Below are 19930 nucleotides of genomic sequence, written 5' to 3' on the forward strand. Positions count from 1 at the left end.
TGCTTGGGGCAGCGTGATTTGTAGAGCCGCCCCTGTCAACAGCTTTTACTCACTGAATACTGATGTCCTTTTCCCATGTAGAGGATTCTTTATTTGGAGTAAATACATACATACCTTTCAGAACCACAATAATGTAACTGGGAATATCAAATTACACAAACACATAGCTCATGTTATATAATCTTTCATATTAAACAGAGTAATAAATACAAAAAACCCAATGATTTTTCTATGAAGTAAGAAGCTCACTTCCGTTACATTTGTCCTATTGAAATGCAACAATAAAGTGTTTAATATAACTACACTATACTAATAATCAACTAGGGTATTTGGTGAGATTTTTTTTTAAAGATTTATTTTTACTTAGCCTTTTGCTTCACTTATTAATACAAAATGACCCTCATATCATCCTGCGACCTCTACTGGAGTAACACTGTAGCTTTCCTATTAGGATAAAGGAGTCACCCTGGCACGTTGGTAGCTAGACACCTGCAAGAGGTAGTCATGACACACCAGGGGAAGCTCCATGAGCAATATCTTCCAGGTAAACTGCAATTAGTATTCCCCCTCCTATACAAGCGATTTTTCAGCTGCTCTATTCTATGTCAGGAATACAGCATTATGAACATTGCCCTGCCACCACTAGCTGAAACATGGGAAAGATCAAAATTTAACTTATTTAAATTAGTAAAAATAAAGTGGTGACAGTGAATCCTAATGTTACAATGCATAAAATGTGTAATTGTTTATAATTATAAGGATGTAATAATTAATAAAGACAGTTTCAAGCAGTTACAGCTAGGGATAACAAGATGGTGGTTTTGGAATAATTCGGCTTATAAGAAACAGGCAGGCTAAGTTGAAATAAAGGTTACTCCAAAACCTGAAGGGAAGGTTCAATGGAGCATGGCACAGGTTTTCAATCAGGTCCAGCTTTGATTGAGAGATGAGTTCAGCGACTGTGATTGGTTCAGAAGAACAGACCAATCAGAGAAGGCTTAAAGATGATTGGTGGAGGGTATGTTAATAAGGATTGAGGAAATAACCAATCAGAATAGGCCAAAACCTATTGGCAGAGAGCTGACAAACTTGAGTCACTTAAGAGAAGAGCAAGTGGAGAAGCAGGAGAGGAAGAAGGAAGATCAGAAGAGAGCTGAAATCACTGAAAAGGGAGGAGCCATGGCAGCAATAGCTAAGAAGTAGCTGTGACAGAACTGAAGAACCTCTTGACAGAGCAGAGGGGAAGAAGATGGCAGAGAAATAAGCATGAGGACCATAGTATAAGGAATCAATAGGACATATAAGTGTGTCTGCCTGAGATAATAAAGTTGGATGTCCATGTATGTGTGTATTTATTACTAAGTATGCAGTTTTAATGTTTAAGTAAGAACTTGCTGTCAGCATCCTAAATGTGACTGATCACCGCATGTAGAATATGACCACTTAAAAACTATTTCCAACTGCATAGTACTGCAGTATTGGGTACTTTGATATGTATACCTGAGCGAATGGGATTAGTGTTTTGTTTCTTGATATATGTTTTTAAGGTTTACAGTGTCAGGGAATATTTGCATATTGAATAAAGATTATTTTGTTTTTTGAAGTATTACTGCCTCTGTGTCAATCCTTCCATCGGAAGGTTGTCCTCCTAAGGGTCAACAGAGTTAGTCTATCCTGGGGAAGTTTTCCAAGGGTCAGAGGGAAACCCTTAGTAAAACGCTGACAATTCCTCTCAGGTGGGCCACCCCCTTTCACCTACCAAAACAGACAAATTGACAAGTGAGTTACTGATATAGGCAGACCATTGTGAGGGTGCCTAGAGTCTGATTTTGGGGGAAGCATCTGAGACCCCCTTCTCCCCACACAGATCAGTGCATGACACTCTCAGAATAGCCCCCTCCCACCCTGTTGCCACTTCTGAGGTAGAAAAGTGCCAAGGTTCCCCCCCTTCCTTCCCCTCCAGTTCCTTAAGGCAGACTCACCAAACCTTTTCTTCCCTTAATGCCTGAGAACTATTTTAATTCTTATGAGAATTTCGCAGGGCATAAGCTAAGAGAAAACTTCCTCTGTGTATTGAAGGCCTCAGATTACATCCATGCTGAATGACTTTGTGCTTGTGTATTAGACGGGTTAAAAACACACAGTAAAAATACACCGTTAAAACACACAATTCTAGCTTTACTGACCTCCCTTCCTTCCTCAGGGACAAATTAAACTATTCTTCTTCTCACAAAGCAAAAGAAAATGAAATAGGAAAAAACAAATCAGCTACATCAGTGTGTTCAAAACACCCCACCCTGTTAGCTGGTGTTGATCCTGTAGGGAAAGGGTTAAGTGGGCCCTGATACTGATGACTTGTTACCCTGTATAAACATAAGGGAGGTGAGCAGTCATGAGGGACCAACAACCAACTGTGGGGAAAAGAATTGAGTTGATCTTTATCATCTTTTTAAAATTTTCCTATTAATAAAGTCAAATCCCCAGGATGGATGCAGGGCCGGCTCCAGGCACCAGCATCCCAAGCTGGTGTTTGGGGTGGCAATCTGCAAAGGGCGGCAGTCCCTGTTGTTTTGCCCCCAAGCAGCACGCCGAATTGCTGCCCCGGGCGGCGGGGGCAGTCTATGCGCCCTTAGGGTGGCAGGCGCGTTTCCGCGGTGAGGGCAATTCGGCAGCAGCTTCTATGTTTAGCTGTCCGGGGCGCGCCTGCCGCCCTAACAGCATACGGACTGCCCCCGCCCAGGGCGGCAATTCGGCGCGCTGCTTGGGGCGGCGAAAACTGTAGAGCCGGCCCTGGATGGATGCAAGGTAAGTTTGGACTGGGCAAATTATGTCTGTAGGTCAGATAGGGAAAGACATCTGTGTTGGGATATGTAAGGGTTAAGTAAAGACCTGGGTAACCGCTAGCACGGTATTAGGGAGGAAGGCACAGGCAGGCACTGTCTCTTTGCTTGATAAAGTGCTATCCTTCTCCCTTGGTCATGGCCCCCTCCTCCCTTCCCTGTGAACTGCTCATTAATGGAACCTGTGGCTGCAATTACTGCAAATTAATGTATCTTCAAGGTAAAAATGTCTGTAAAATATGCTTAATGCTGTAAACAGTAAATACGGGCAGGGATAATTATATTAAGTGTATGGGTATTCATATTACTAAATAAGGGTTTTGGGGGCGTGGTAGTAAATGTGGGTATTTCCATACGAACTTGGATAAAAGAGTGTGATGTAATTAATTCAGTGCTTACTCGACAATTAGGTTGAGGGGAACAAGTACCGCAATAAAGAAGCCCATTTACTCCATCTGCCTCTGGCTCAGCCTGCTCTTCTTTTCATTTTCTAACAATCTGCTCACAAGAAAACAGTTATGGCACAAAATTGACATAAACCTGAGAAAGTGATCTTGCTGTATGACATGCACCACCCCAGCCGAATCTTCACCAAGAACAGACAGACAACATGCCAAGAGGGATCTCATTTTCCCAAGACAGTGACTAAGAAATCTGGCTAATCCAAATGGAAAATGATAGGGGTTTCACCATTCCCTTCCCTCTGAGCTTCCCTTTCACTGTTCCACTCTCTGGATTCACCCCCCCAAAAAAAAAATTGGAGGGAGGGGAAAATGCAAAGAATGAAAAATTATGGTTTTCTGCTGTGTGTGACTGAGCTCTTGGGAATTAAACTTGGGTTTGGACAGTCAATCATTCCATACACAGTGAAAAACTAAAATTAGAAGGATTGGTGACCACATCCCTGGACAAGTCTACTATAAAGTTAGATTTTGGAAAAACATCTGGGGCAGATGCCAGGCTGATCATCATCTGGCTGTAGCCAAATCATATCATGTGTGTCACAGACACAATCAGGTCATTAACTGCTGCAGGGATCTGTATGGCCAGTTTTGAGACGTTAGGTGCCAACTAATTGTGTCATTAATTCCATGGATGTTGGAAGAAGAGCATTCTGGAATCATGGTTTTTATTATAAAATGGGGATTATCTTTTCTTTGGTTGTCTATACAGTTATTTTTAGACTGCTAGTGTGAAGCCTACTAGCCTGAGTCTGTTGACTTGAGCTGGAAGGTTCACTCCAAAATGCTGCGTAGACATACCCACTGAGACTCTGGCTGGATGACGCTGTGAGCCCTATGTTGGCCTATCTCATGCACCTGCTCTCCCCGCCTCCCCCAACTCAGCCCATCACAGATCCAGATAGCAGAAGGTGGAAATGGCACTACATTTATCTATTCTTCACACCTCAAATCTAAAAGAGGTGCCTCAGATAAGACATCTTCATTCCAATTAATTCATCTGACAACAGAAACCAGAGCCAAAGCTCATTGACACCTTGTGCAGACCATCACCTCATTAAGGAGGCATCAGAGCTCTCCCAGCTCCCAGGCAACAAGAAAGACCTCTAATCCCGATTCAACCACAAAGACCCATGGACTCCACCAAATTCCCAAGCAAGTTAAAGGACAGAGGCACTCCACTCTACATCACTGAAAATATCACATGTTTGGGATGGCTTTCAAACAGCCTGGATCTGTTCCCCCTTTGTTGGTGATTTAACCAACAAAGAAGTTACCTGCATTCCCAGAGATCAGTATATTTAATTCTCAAGAAGTACTGGAAATCCTGAAGGAGTCTTGACCCAAGCTCTGTGAATCCAACCTATGCCTTCACAGTTCAGGCAACTGCATCTGTTTGGTCAGCCCTCAGTAGTTCGGCCCGGGTACTCACTCTCAAGCTTCCAGCTTCCCAGCTATTGCCTTTCTTGGGTGTCTCTCTCCCTTCTGACCAGGGTATTTCCAGGCTGCGGAGTTCCCTGTCTTCACTGTGTTATTCCCAGCAGAGACAGGATGCCCAAGCTCCCCTGTGTGCTTTCTCTTCAGGGAGGGTTAACAGTGTGACTGCCCAGAGCTGCCATACAGCTCCTGCTATGCAAGCCTATTTTATTCCTAAGGTAAAAAAGCATTACTGAGAAAACATTAAAAACAATAAAAGAACTTACACTAACATGGGCTCTGGCAGGAATAGTCCTTCAGTACCCCAGCCAAAGGGTTTCCTTGTGGTTTCAAGTTCATCACTGAACTTGAATTATTATGCAAATTAGATACAATTAACTTAGGTTTAAACAGAGATTGGGAATGGTTGGGTCATTACACTAACTGAATCTATTTCCCCATGTTAAGTTCTCCTCACACCTTCTACGGGTCATATCACTTCAAAGATTTTTTTTCTCCTGCTGATGATAACTCATCTCAGTTGATTGGACTCTTACAGTTGGCATGGCTACTTCCACCTTTTCATGTTCTCAGTATGTATAAATATCTTCTGTCTGTGTGTTCCATTCTATGCATCCGAAGAAGTGAGCTGTAGCTCACGAAAGCTTATGCTGAAATACATTTGTTAGTCTCTAAGGTGCCACAAGTACTCCTGTCCTTTTTAAGTTCATCACAGTTTCAGCTCAGAACAAGATCCTAACCTTATAGGGCCTCAAGAAGCCAAGTCCATCCACCTTTCCCTAAGGACTGGGGCCCTCCATTAACCAAGGACCCGTCCATTTGCTGGATCAGGAAGAAGGACCTGAGCCCGTTTAAAACCAGGTGATTTAACCAAAAATCCTTTCTTTGTCTGGAGAATTCCATTTGAATTAGTATATGGATACCTCTCCAGGGGATGGCTTCAGATAACTGGAGGATGTTTACATTAGCATCCCCCTCACCCTAGAGGAGTTATGTACACAATTGCCTATTTAATAAAATAGATTCCAAATGGTATCAAACCTAACTCAGTAAGGTTTAACTTAATTCAATAAAGTTCATCTTAATTCCACAAGGTTGGACCACAATGTTGCAGGATATTGTCAGTTTGTCACATCTTTCATGGTTCGTGAAAGGATGTCATGAGCAACTGGTGTCACTCCTGACTGAAATAGCCAATGCCTTATTCAGGGAAGAAATTTTTCCTTCCTCATTTGAACACACAATAGCTTGACCAACACTGAAGAAACCCACTTCAGATATCAGTACTATCTAACTACTGGCCAGAATCCAATCTCCTGTTCCTGACCAAGTACACAGAGAAGCTAGCTAAAGGCCAACTATACGCTTATCTTATTGAAGCTAGTATCCTAAATCCAGCGCAATCTGGATTCAGCCCCGGATGTGGGATGCAAACAGCTTTAGTGGCACTGATGCATTATCTCCTGCTGTCAATGGATAGAGTGTAGACTTCCATTCTCATCCTCCTGAACCTCTCTGGAGCTTCTGATATTGTCAACCATTAGATACTTCTGTCCCGCCTTAGAGAAGTCGAAGGGGACCAGGGAAATGTGATATAATGGTTTAAGTCCTTCCTTGTGGAAAGTTCCCAAAGAGCAGTGATGGAAAATTACACCTCACCACTAGACCTCTCAATTGTGGAGTCCCACAAGAATCAATTCTCTCTCCTGTCGTATTCAACATGCAGCACCGGTGAACTGATCAAATGACAGGGACGTTAGTACTAGCAACATGCAGATGACACACAACTTTGCCATCTACAACCAGATCATGACCATCAAGATGCTGGGACAAAATCAGCTCATGGATAAAGCACAACTTGCTGAAGCTGAATCCAAGCAAGCCAGAGGTGATGCTGATGGGTTGAGAAAAGCAATCTGAAGAGCTCACAGCCATGGTTCAGTCTTCTTTGATTCAAGATACACACTTGCAATTGATCAATTTAGTCTGTAGTTTAGAAGTGGATTTCCCTCTAACCCTAAGCTCTCACATACCAGCGTCCCTGAATAATACTTTCTACCATCACCAGTTGGCTAGGAGATTCCATCCCGTCCTGGAAGATGATGACCCGGGCTTGGTTATACACAACTTTGTGATCTCCCATCTGGACTACCGCAATGAAATATATCTGGACACATCAGCCCTTAGGACACTCCAAATCAGACAGAATGCTGCAGCAGTTCTCAGCAACACAGGCTACTTGAGAACATCACACCTATCCTCTTCTCCCTATACTGACTTGATATTCTGTGGGAAGCCAAGGTCAAGGGTTTAGTACTTATCTTCAAGGTTCTCCATAGTCTTTGCCCAGGATATAAAAAAAAAATCTCCCAAAGCTTTGGGATGAAGATTGTGATTGACAGTTCTGCTTCTCAGGCACAATAGAACTTTCTACCATAAGGGTTAAACTTGTCTGTTCTGGAGACAAGACTTTCTCAGGGGCTGGTTGAAACTGTGGAATGAACTCCCCACAGGAAATAAGGATCATCACAAACCTCATCATCTTCCAATTCAAATGCAAGGTACATTTCAACCTTGCCTTCCCTAACATAAACACAGGGTAGTGTATACATTAAACCAAAAACAAAATTCTACCAAAACAAAATTCTGCACTGTACATGCAATTTTCACAGTGGGAAGAGGATGAACGAAAGTACACAAAGAACATATGACAATCGTTACTTATGCTGCTTAATGCACTGCTGGAAAGTGCTAAGATACTGTGGTGATGAGGGCAGTATAAGAATCTAGACAGAACAGAAACCCCCCCCAGAACCTTTGGATGAATTTTCAGGGTGTGAACAAAGTTTGTAAACATATCACAGGTCATGAAACAAAGCTGGGAATACCAGGCCCAATCTGCCAGATGAGTTACCAGATACCACCAGATTACATTCCTATATAATAAACTCAAACCAAAATGCTCAGAATACAATTTCTACTCCAAGTACATTCGCTCCCACAAGGCACCACAACAGAACATGAATTGTGCATTTCAGCATCCAAATCATGACATTGATGTAACAGTTTTAAATCAGATCTTGCCATGAGTTTTACATTTATTTCATCACCTCACAGACTATTCAGTTTGGTTCCTAGTGTCAAATTACTATGACTGAAAGAAATACTATGATTAACAGAAAACGGTATGGATCTTTAAAAACAATAGCTAAGATTATGCAGGGAGGCCAATGGGTTTTGTTTGGTTTTCTGGGTCCTTAGTACTCAATCAGTTTTAAACTTGCATATGTGGCAAAACTGGATCTTGTTATAAGTGGCTGATTTTAGAGTTCTATAAACCTCATTTTAATCCACAACCAGAACTGACTGGGTCAGCTGGACAGCATCAGTTATTAAACGCATCCCAAACACAACCTGGTGGGATTGCTGGCTTCTGGTATGTATAATGGAAGGGCTTCCTCAAATCCTTTGTATTTAAACACAGGAGCATAAAGTGTTATAGATGTTTTTAATGACAGGAAAAACAATTGAAGGAGGGATCTTATGTGACCTGAACTAGTGGGTAGTCAGCAGGTGGGAAGACAAAATATCAGTGGAGTAACTTCACAGAAAGAATGGGCCTGGGAATCAGCCTGGAGAACAGACACTAAAAATCTTGAGTGAGAACACATTTACTGTGTCATTGATCCTGAAAGTGGAGAATAAAAACAATGAAAATTATGACCATTTATACACAGAAAGGCAAAGAATTAGGTCAAGATCACTTTATAGAGAGAAGAGATTCAAATACTATGATTAAAGGGAATTGCCAAATTAAAAATCACATTTCAATCAGAAAATTTTGCACCAACTAGAATTACAAGTGAGCATAAAGATGCCTATAAATGAGAGACGGTAAAGAAAAAACACTACTGTATTTTGTTTGCTTTGTGTTTTTGATAATTTTGTATATTGTCAGTTTTGCTGTTTTGTTTTTATTATTTTCTAACATTTATCCTGTAATCCCAAATCACTTAAAAAAAGTATGGGTAGACTTGAAAATGATAATACCTGGTAAGATAAAACATTTGACACTTAATTTCTTCTTTACTTACCCATCAAGACCCAAGTGTAGGCTTTTGTATGTGCGCTGCATCACCTGATGCAATCTAACCCATAAAATACTGCCCTTCCTGCACTGCTTTAGTTAACCATAATGTCATTAACTCTTGGAAGGAACACAATATGCCCTGAAATCTGAGGGTGGCAGGTAAACAAGAAGAATGAAGAGAAGCAGTATGGTCTACTATTTAGTGCACAGAACTGGGAGTCAGGAAATGTGCTGTAGATTCTAATTCTACTTCTGTCTCTGACTCACTGTGAACCCTTGGGGAAGTTTCAACTTCTCTTTTTCTCAGTTTTACCATCTGTAACACAGGGTTAATAATAATATCCTACTACCTCTGGTAGGTGCACTGATTTCTTCTTAGGAAAAGTGGTGCAAGTGCAATATATGATTGCTATTTAAAAATATTTTATTTTAAAAGTCAATTCACTCTGTAATTTAAGCCTCCACAATACTCTGTTACTAACTTGGGATCTCATACAATTGTAAATGTCTTTTTTAAGTTTACAGTTCACCTTTAATAAGTCTCTCTTATTCCATTTCTGATGTGTTAGCTGAACTCGCCAAATGAACTTCAAGGAAAGAATAATGTACTGCAGGTTAAAAAGCTTAATTACGGCATTTAGAAAGCCAATAAAATATCTATCAAGTAAGCAAAGAAATTTGAGAATGTAACATCTTTCAAGTCCCAAAGGATACAGCTAAAATGTTATGGGGAAAATAGTTTAATACAAATTACACAAAATCACAAAATCGGAAGTCAATTAATAATTTTAAGAGGTTGACAAGATGACACATGAGTGACAACTAAAGGGAACCTCATTCCCTTGGAGTAATGAATTACATTTTAATGCTTCAAAAGTCAGCGACTTGAGGATGTTCTGTTCAGGTACAATATTTGTTTGGCAGCAAAAGAATGTTAATTCAGAGATACCCATCACACTGGGGCACTGAAGTGAACAGGATAAAGCTTAAATAGATGAAATATTATTACAACAGACTGTGCTATTGTGTTAATATGAAAGCCACACTAGTAACCTTGTTCACCTTTCGTTCTTGACACTGATTGAGTATCTTGGAGTGAAGTTACACATTAACGGACAGATCTAGCAATGTAGTCCTATTGATATCAATGGTACTATTCATGTGTTTAAAGTTAAGCACATTCCTAAATGCTTTGCAGGATCAGAGCGTAAACCTAAAGAGAATAGCAACCTTGACAACATACTCAAGATCCCATATATCAGAGAGTCTGGGATCTGTAAAAAACAAACAGAAATCTAGAATAGATTATATAGAGACAGACAGATGCATGAGCTGTGGTAAAAATTCTTACTTCGCAAGAAACTTTGCACTCAAAGAAAAGGGTATTATTCACCGAAAAGCTCATGCTGCAAAACGTCTGTTAGTCTATAAGATCCCATAGAATTTCTGATAAGATTATAATTCCGAAATGAACAGACATCAAGTTATAGCTAATTTTACAACCATCATTGTGGTGTCTGATGCACATATCATAAATCCTACACAATTTGTTGTTGGTTTTAAGATCATAGTCACTTTTTTGTGTGATTGAAATCAAACTGAAGTAAAACCCTTGGACAGCAAACAAGGCTCACCATTAGCATCGTGGGAATACTCTATTCCAGAAACAGTGCATCTTCGGAAAACCATCTTATTTTCAGTAAGAGTACCAGTCTTGTCTGAGAATATATACTGCATCTGCCCTAAGTCTTCTGTGATGTTTAAAGCTCGACACTGTAGCTGAGAGTCTGTCTCTTCATCATATAAATCCTTGTCTTGATGAATGAAGAACACTTGGCATGCTTTAACTATTTCAATGGATACATACAAAGAAATCGGAATCAGAACCTAAAATACATGAAAAACACACTAATTAGGAGAAAATAGAGGCATTGATATAATCTAATCAACTTTATGGCAGACTAAAATCACAAAGAGTGTATGTACTATACTGTACCTTAAAGAGTTTAATAGGCTTAGATTCAATATTGTAAAGTAATTAGGATGTTTGTAAGGAGTTTACTTGGACAGATTAGAAAAGCCTATGGTGCAATTGTACAGCTGAAATCCATAATTATGTCTGGAAATGTGATTATCAAGGCTTGGAGAGAAGCAAACGTTTTCGGGGTAATAAGATGAGCTTGAAAGAAGCTAGGAAAGGAAAAGAAGGGAGGGGGAGAGGAACATACAGTACAGTCAGAATCCTGCAAATACAAAAGAATATCTTGCATCAAAAAAGGGATGAATAGCTCCCAAATTTTATCTGTCTAAATAACAGGCTCTACTAAATTAGCTTTTCAGGAACAGGAGAGGTAAAATGAATGATTGGTGGAAGGTTCTGCAGAGAAAGCAATGTTGTCAGTTGCAATTTCTGAGCAGCAGTTCAGCTGAATGAAGAACATATTTTGTAATTGCTGAACAAAGTGTTAAGCTAAGACTGTTTTCCTGAAAAAAAAAATTCAGCAGTTTCTTGGGGATTCTCAAAAATCCACGAAAGACATCATTTCTAGTTAAATGTTCCTCGCACATGTTTTTCAGTGCAGAAATTTCTGGTTATATACAAAATTTAGCTTGGTCAATTAGACTAGTGGGGTGAATCGTGGTACATATACAAGTACCAAGAATGGCTATTTAAACAAAACCTATAGTCAAGGGTGAATACTTACGTAAATCTGTTCTGAGTTTTCTTTAATAGAAGAAAACCTCTTAATACATTAAAATCATAATCTAGAAAAGGCAAAGGCCACTATTTAATCCATCCCTCTTCAGTGCAAGATCGTTCCCTTCATTAGTATGCTATTTTCTAGTGCTCTGTCAGTTCTAGTTTTACGTGTCCCAAAGACATAGACATTCACACTTGTTACCTGAAAAACTATTATCATTGTCAAAAATAAATATACTGCAGCTAGAACTGGGGATAAATAGTTGCCATCAAGCCCGGGAACATCAAAAACTGGTTTCTTCTCACCATATTGCCACACCCATAGGCCATGACCTGCAGAAAAGTTGAAATAGAGGGAAACTTAAATTAACATCAAGAAATTAAAAAAAAACCCACAGCATTAGTTTATTTTATATGTGTTTGTCTTTTAAAGTGACCAGCAAAGGGAAAAAAAAAGGGGAGGGGGAGCTTGTGCCTTTTCCTACTTTGTTATGATTTATGAGATAGGCCCGAAATGTTTTTTTTAATATGCATTTTTACATTGGAAACTCAAGTCTTGTTTGCCCTGGAAGACACCATGATGACTGGAGAACTAGTGAAAAGGTGGTCATCACAAAAGTCAAAGGAATAGAAGCTGAGCAACTAAGACGGGAAGAGATTTTAGTCAGACTATTTCAATCTCTTTGTTTATTGTCTTTCTTTGTTAATTCCTATTTAATGCAAGGAAAGTATTAATGTTTTGGAGCAGTGATATCTTTACCAAAGATACGGCAATCCCACTTTTTTAATTAGGGTGCGAGAAAAATCAAACATATACTCTGAGACATATAATAGGTTCTTCCATCCCAGCCAGTAAAGACCTGAGTTGATATTTCTGATATTTATATTAAAATCAAGCAGAAAAAACCCAATACCTTAATACCCCCCACCTCCCAACCCGAAACCTAACAATCTTTCAGGCCCTATTCTTTATATGTCATAAAGCAACAAAAAAGGAGTAAAGCCCATTAAAAAAAAATCCTTTGTAAGGCACCTCTATCAAGTTCTAAACTGCCCCTTGTCCCACACTGCAATAACAATAAATAAAAATGACATTGTCTCACTAATTATTTTGCAGCAGTTCAAAGCTTTACATTATTTATGCTCTGTGTCAATAGCTATTTTTAATAATCTAGAGTAAAAATACTAAAAATTCTGCACTTGCAATGGATTATATCAAGTTTCTTTTTATTAAATGTTTTGATTTTCAAAAGACCTAGTGATTTTAGATGCCACAAATTTATGAATTCCCAACTTATGGACATGTCTTAAAAGGGCTTGGTTTTCAGAGGGTGGGTACTCAGCACTCTGAAAAAACAGAGCCCTTCTCAAGGTGATTCAAGATGGGCAACCCAAAATTGAGGACCCCCAGATCTCTAGTCACTTTTTCAAATCTTGGCCTCTCATTTTAGTTCATATTTGATAGACAATGTTTATAAGAAAGTTATGGGGATACACAACTCATTTTTAACAATTGTCAAAAAACAAAAACAAAAACCACTATTACTAGGGTTCTACTCTAAATAAAATTGGAAATTGTTAGGATGAAATGCTGGTTTTGGATATGCGAGTTGCCCATTGAACTCAGTGGGAACAAAAAGCATAATAATAGTTTTGCCCTCAACTTTCATATTTAAAGAGGATTATCAACAGCTGGAAAAAGGACACAATTAAGGGTATTAAAATAACACAGAAGTTTCAGTAACATACATTTAAGGTTGCCAAGAAAAAATCCAGAACTTATGTACTACACACAACCAAAACAAAACCCAAACATTACAAAATATGGAATTCAAAACAAATAGCTTAAGAAATGTGTTGCATACAAACCTTCACACCAAATTCTCAGTCTCTCTCTCTCTCTCTCTCTCACACACACACACACACTGTAACCAGAACCCAAACAAACTTACTCCTGCCCCTCTATTTTTGTTAAAATTTTCGGTGCCAGTAACAATTCCATTGAAGTCAATGGTAGTCTTTTCTTTGACTTGTCCTTTGAATTTGGCCTTTAAAAATATTTTTTAATATTATACGTTTGGATACTGTGATAGACTCAGGCCAGTTGGGTACAGCAGAATAGCTAAAGGCAGATATACTGGCCACTGGATTAACAGTTTTCTGTTCCCTGACTGACCAGAGCAGGGGCTGCTCCAGGCTAATGAGAACACCTGACTCTAATTAACCTGTAAAGAGTCAGGTGAGGCCATTCAGTTAATGTGACCACCTGACTCTAATTAAGGCCCTGCTGTTACTATAAAAAGGGCTCACTCCAGTCAGGCAGAGGAGCCAGGGAGCCAGAGGAGAGGAAGTGTGGCTGAAGGGCTGGTTACTGAAGACACCCTAAAACACCGTTAAAGGAGCCCTAAGGTAAGGGTGAAGAAGGGAGAAGCAGGAGATCTGTGGGGAAGTGGCCCAGGGAAATGTAGCAACTCTGGCAGTGAAAGGTTGGCTGCCAACAACTGCTACCATTAGGGTCCCTGGGCTGGAACCCGGAGTAGAGGGCGGGCCCGGGTTCCCCCCAACCCACCACTACAGGAACAGCTCCTGGAAGGGGAAGTCAGGTCCCTGTCAGGACAGGAGGCTGAACAGAGACTGTGGGAGTTCTCTCACCTACCTCCTTGCAGCCTATGATGAAAAGGGCTCAGTAGACTGTAACCCTGGCCCTAGAGAGAGAAGGGCTATGTGGAGGGTCACAGTGAGCCACTGAGGCTAAGCATAAACCGCCTAGAAGCGCAGGACCCACAGGAGCAAGGTCAGAGCTCTGCCACAATACTTAAGTATGGTAAGTTAATATTGTATATTATGAGTCCCTGTTTTCATCTAATAGAGCTAGATGAATGGTATTGTGCTAGTTATGTTTACTCTTTGTTCATATATTACCTTGTCAACTAAGTATGTGCCAAATTCTGCCACCCTTAGTCATGATCAATTGATTTCAAAGATACTACTTTTGAAGTAGGGCACTACTCATTGCTACTGAAGGTGGCAGAGCCTGACCCAATATTTGTCTGATTTGGTCTAGTAATGGTATGCAGTTGATGGTTATTAAAAGGTTACTATTTGGATGAGCTTATGTACAAAGCTGAAGTTTCCTACAAAAAACCCCAAACTTTACATAGAAAAGGAAGTAGCTACATGAATCAAGAGACAGAAGATATACATTTTTGAATTTTTAAAGCAAAACATGTGACTCTTAGGATAGAGTTTGGTCGACTTAACTTTTATTTGTAAAGAGGACTTACCAATGGCTGAAAATAGACACATGGCTATAAGTATGAGGACACACCAAAGGACATCAATATTCATCTGTCTTTCAAGCTTACTGCGCTTGTAACGTGGTCCACTGTTATTTAACAAAGCTTTGGTCTCGTGCCCTGCAGAAGCAATTACATTAAACAATATAGATATTTGTTGGCAGTCTAAGGAAACTATCAAGTGAACATGTAAAGAAAAAGAGAAAAGCTGTCTTTTACCTGCATAGATTACTATCCCTGCAACCTCTTCTGTGTTCCTAACAGTACATCCACGCAACAAAAGGTTTTCTTTATATAGTCCATCCCTTTTTCCACTTGTATGTACACTGCAAAAGATTTAATAACAGAACTCGACACAGAGAATCCAAACTTCCAGTTACTGAATCACATCCCCACTGAGTAAAACAAATCTGCGGATTATCCCCAAAGCTTCAATAGTCAGCTACCCATACACTGGCCTGAGGACAAAGGACTCTGGGATTCACAAGCGGTCTTGACACCACAGATATTCCATGGAGGATATATTTGGGTCCAATGAAAGAGAAGTGAAGGGGAAGGATGTATGTGCATGAGTGAGAGCAAGATGACTGCACTACATATTTCTTACTGACTGCTCTTTAAAGAAGAAATGGCATGTACTTTATAAGTATGGCGGTTCTAGTTGTGGCTGTACTGAGTTGAGTTTTGCACTTAGAGTAGTATAAAGATTATTTTTGAAGAATTCTACAAAATATTTTTATAAGTATCCCGTGTGTCTCTGTTTTTTTCTATTTTCTAACCAGTGAATTTTTCTTTTCCCCTTTCCAATTCTCAATCTCTTGAATTCCCTGGGCCTTTTTGGCCCAATTCTGTCTCTGGGAACTCTGTGATCCCTTTTGTCTTGCTCTTCTCCATTCTCTCCACAGCCTACTCACTCTTTGGCCCCCTCACTCTGATCTCCTTACTGCCTGCTAAACAGGATCAAATTAAAAATTCTTGGGGTTCTAGGCACAGAATATCCTGAAGCCCCACCCAGTTATAAAATACTTAAACTTTCCTGAGATGATTAAAAACATGTCATTTAAAGAATTAACAGCATACAGGAACAACAAAGCACCAGAGCCAGACATTAAGAATTATATGTTTAGCTAAAAATTAAAAATTCACAGCTAACAGGTTCCCACTGCTGGCTTGATACTGTATGTGAATTTAGACATTAAATATCCTAGCTATTCCATGCAAGCACTGACAGAGAAAAAAGATGATGAGTTCACTACAGGGGAGCAGAGGTGGGTGAGGTAATTGGTTATTGCACCAACTTCTGCAGGTGAAAGAGACAAGCTTTTAAACAACATAGAGCTCTTCTTCAGTTGAACAGCTGAGAATCAATCATCTCTGGCTCGTGTCAGCATTTAGATTGTGGAAAATAGTTTTCTATCAATATGGGTATCCGAGCAATTGTTAACACCACTGACTCCAATTACATTTAGGGAATGTGCAGCACACGGCACATAGTCTTTTGGTAGATTTTCCGTGACAGATGGGCCCGCAGACTATTGGAACGATCAGTCACCTCACTAGCATTATCATACAATTGGCCGTTAGACACATCCAAACCTAGGTTATTTCTCATAGACAGCCCAGCCTCAGCCGGTTTGCCCGTGTGGTTCTCAAGTGGCTGAAACCCAATTATTTGGCCCTCTGAACGAGAAATCAGGAAATGAATGTGAGCTGGTCTACAAGTGCAACATCAGGTGATGAATCAACAATTACAGAGAAATACTTGGCTTGCTGCAATTCTCTTACTATGGTGTTTTTAATTTTCTTTCCCATCAATTCAATGAATTTGTCACCTACAGTTGAGGACAGGTAGGATGGCTTTCCCCTTCTGTCCAAATTTAGCAAAGTGGTCAGCCAGACATGGATCAAATTGTAATATTAGCTCCAAAATCCCCAAATCTCTTCCATAGCTTTTGGATCCTAATACTTCATCCTGACCTTGGAAGACAAGCCCACAAGTACTTAAACTTTGTAACTGTTACCATACACTGAAGAATGTCTCTTCAGTATGGCTGTTCTGAATTAAGTTGGTGTGCCATAGCAGAGTCAACCCTACCAGACTGTGATTTTTTTTAAAAGTTTTAACCAAGTTAGCACCCAGGTTCAGTGTTCTGTACCCCGCTCATGTTCTGTACCCCTCTCAAGTTGCTTCAGATGTTTCCAATTCCCAAATCCTTTTGTAAAAGCATACAATGCACTCAAGAAAAGCTTAATTGCAAAGCAGGAAACATTTCCAGTAGATGGAGAGTAAATAATCCATTATCATGCAACAACTTCACCACCGAAGAGACAAAATTAAAAAAGTTCTTCAGTGAACACTCTTTTCTTCTCTGGAATGACCTGCACAGAAATCAGGAAGTTTTCTACCTCTGCATTTCTATGCACAGCTGAACCTTCAGCAATCCCAAACAGTCTGTTGTTTTCATTGAATTTTCTCCACAGTGTGGGATATGTGGAAATCTGGATGTTCTTTTTATCCAGGTAAATATAAGAAGTCTAAGATATTTCAAATTAACCACTAAGTGGTAATAATATCAGCCTCTATAAACAACTGCCTGACCACCGAAGCCAAACAGACAAAAAAGTGGGGCACCAGGATATATGAAAAACTCTTAGTAAACAAAATAACATCTATCCTAGCCGAGTACTTACTGTTTGTTATTGATGTACTGACAAAAACTGCAATTATGTCAGAGAAACAGGGGAAAATGCCTGGGAGAATGGATTGCCACAAGGGAAATATTAAGAATAAAAAATTAACTTCTTACATCAGTAGCACTAGAACATTGCTAAGGGGGAGAAGGGGGGAAGAAAAGTCAAATAACTTTTATAGACCTGCTGTGTATGAATGAAATTCCACATAACAGACTCCAGTATCTTAATGCTGCAGAGCAGATGGCGGAGGAAAATTGGAAATATTTTAACTACTGTGCATTCATATAAACAGCACTGAAAGTAGAATTCTTAATTTTTCAAAACAAATTGGAATGCAGAGCTAATAAATAAAGAGAAAAGTTGAAAAACTGAATGCACTAGAATAAAGATATCTAACTGCTGTTGCTGCAGCATCCAATTTTATTTTTATGTTTATTTTTCTATATGTTATTTTATATAGTAGATTTTGCCACCCTTAAGTATGGTACAGTTTAACACCATGTATGGCAAATCCTGAGCATTAAAAAAAAAAACCAAAAACACCATGAAGCAGGCCCCCCAAAATCATGAAACTGGCTAAAACATCAAGATTTTTTTCATTAAAAAAATTGGGTTCTTTTTATTTGTCTTTGGTTTATGAGCCTTTAAGATGCACTTGGGTCATGTGTTCATGCTTTTCTTCACAACCTTGAGTGCTAGAAACTTACGCTTTTTAAAAACAAATGCTGAGATTCTAACCTTATCACATGCCTTTAGGAGCTGCCGCTTTAAAAACCACACCAAATATCATGAGACTAGCAGTAAAATCACCAGAATTGGCAACACTTAATCTGTGAAAACACTGAGACTACTCTCAGAGTAAGGGGCTGCCCATTTGAGTGGCCCTCAGTGTGTGCATAAAGCATTACACAGAAAAAAACAACACAATCCCTGCCTCAAAGAGTTTGCAATCTGATTTAGATGACCAGGTGAGAGAAAGAGCCATGGTATTGCCAAGTGTTTTAGCAGTGGGAAGGTGCGGATTTAAGATATGTTATAGATACAGCAGTGATTATATCTGGCAAGAAACCAGAACTGAGGAGAGAAGGAAAAGGAACTGATAGGATTACCCCGAGTTTGCAACTTTGAAGCACAAATGGTTTCTGCCACTCTAGCAGAGAATTCCCCTCAGCAGTTCTAAGATAGCAGACCACATTTTCATTTTATTGATTTCTGAGTTACCAACATTCTGCTTTTGTCCTCTCTCATCACTGTCCCATCCCTTGATCATGGACTTCTTAAGTTTGTGCTCAGCACAATAAGCAGCAATCATTCACTGCCAGCTTGGAAGTCTGAGTATTTGGGATATATAAAAGATTTATACAATCCAGAGAGAATAGTAGTCACAATGGAACTGCAGTAATCCTACTATTCTGAGTACTATGCCTTCTCTTCTTTTTAAGACCAAATCCTCGTGCAGCTTGACTTGTGAATTACTAGGATATTAGCTTAAGTTTCCAGTAAAGTCTCCAAATTGTAGTTAACTTTCCTGTTCATAAGTGGACTTGATTTTCACAAATCTACTGGAGAAGTAATAGCTCTGGTTTATGATTTTATATCCCACACATGTTCTTTATAGATGACTGTTAATGACAGCGGACTGTGATATATATACTGTTCTCTATAAAATTGTGTATACAGTTATAAGTAGGGCCCTACCAAATTCAAGGTCCAGTTTGGTCAATTCCATGGTCATAGGATTTTAAAAGTTGTAAATGTCATGATTTCAGCTACTTAAATCTGAAATTTCACGGTGTTGTCATTGCAGGGGTCCTGACCCAAAAAGAAGTTGTGTGTGGAGGGGTGGTGTATCGCAAGGTCACTGTGTGTATGTTGGGGGGTTTCGGTACTACTACCCTTACTTCTGTGCTGTTGCTGGAGGTGTAGCTGCCTTCAGAGGTGGACAGCTGGAGAGTGGCGGCTTCTGGCCTGGAGCCCAGCTCTGAAAGCAGAGCTGCTGCCACCAGCAGCGCAGAAGTAAGGGTAGCATGATATGGTATTGTCACTCTTACTTCTGCACTGCTGCTAGTGGGGCGCTGCCTTCAGAGCTGGGCACCCGGTCAACAGCCACCACTCTCCAGCCGCCCAGCTCTGAAGGCAGTGCAGAAATAAGGGTGGCAACACTGCAACTCCCCTAAAATAACCTTGAGACCCCCCCTGCAATTCCCTTTTGGGTCAGGACCCCCAATTTGAGAAATATTGGTTTCCCCCATGAAATCTGTATAGTATAGGGCAGCGGTGGGTAACCTGCGGCCCATCATGATAATCCACTGGCGGGCCATGAGACTGTTTGTTTACATTGACCGTCCGCAGGCCTGGCTGCCCGCAGCTCCCAGTGGCCACAGTTCACATTAGTAGGAGCATTGCCAGCA

General features: G+C 40.0%; 1 protein-coding gene across 2 annotated transcripts in view; it reads right to left on the reverse strand.

Annotated features, from left to right (window-relative positions):
• Positions 1-19930, reverse strand: part of ATP10A (ATPase phospholipid transporting 10A (putative)) — a 208626-nt gene that overhangs the window by 37393 nt on the left and 151303 nt on the right. For both annotated transcript variants that reach the window (XM_039520236.1, XM_039520235.1), the window contains exons 4-7: positions 15045-15151; positions 14814-14945; positions 11732-11862; positions 10463-10715 (exon numbers count right to left, since the gene is read on the reverse strand). In XM_039520236.1, coding sequence (XP_039376170.1) covers positions 10463-10715; positions 11732-11862; positions 14814-14945; positions 15045-15151 — 623 coding nt within the window. The remainder of the gene's footprint in view (positions 1-10462; positions 10716-11731; positions 11863-14813; positions 14946-15044; positions 15152-19930) is intronic.

The sequence above is a fragment of the Mauremys reevesii genome, linkage group 1, assembly GCF_016161935.1.
Source record: "Mauremys reevesii isolate NIE-2019 linkage group 1, ASM1616193v1, whole genome shotgun sequence".
Lineage (NCBI taxonomy): Eukaryota > Metazoa > Chordata > Testudines > Geoemydidae > Mauremys > Mauremys reevesii.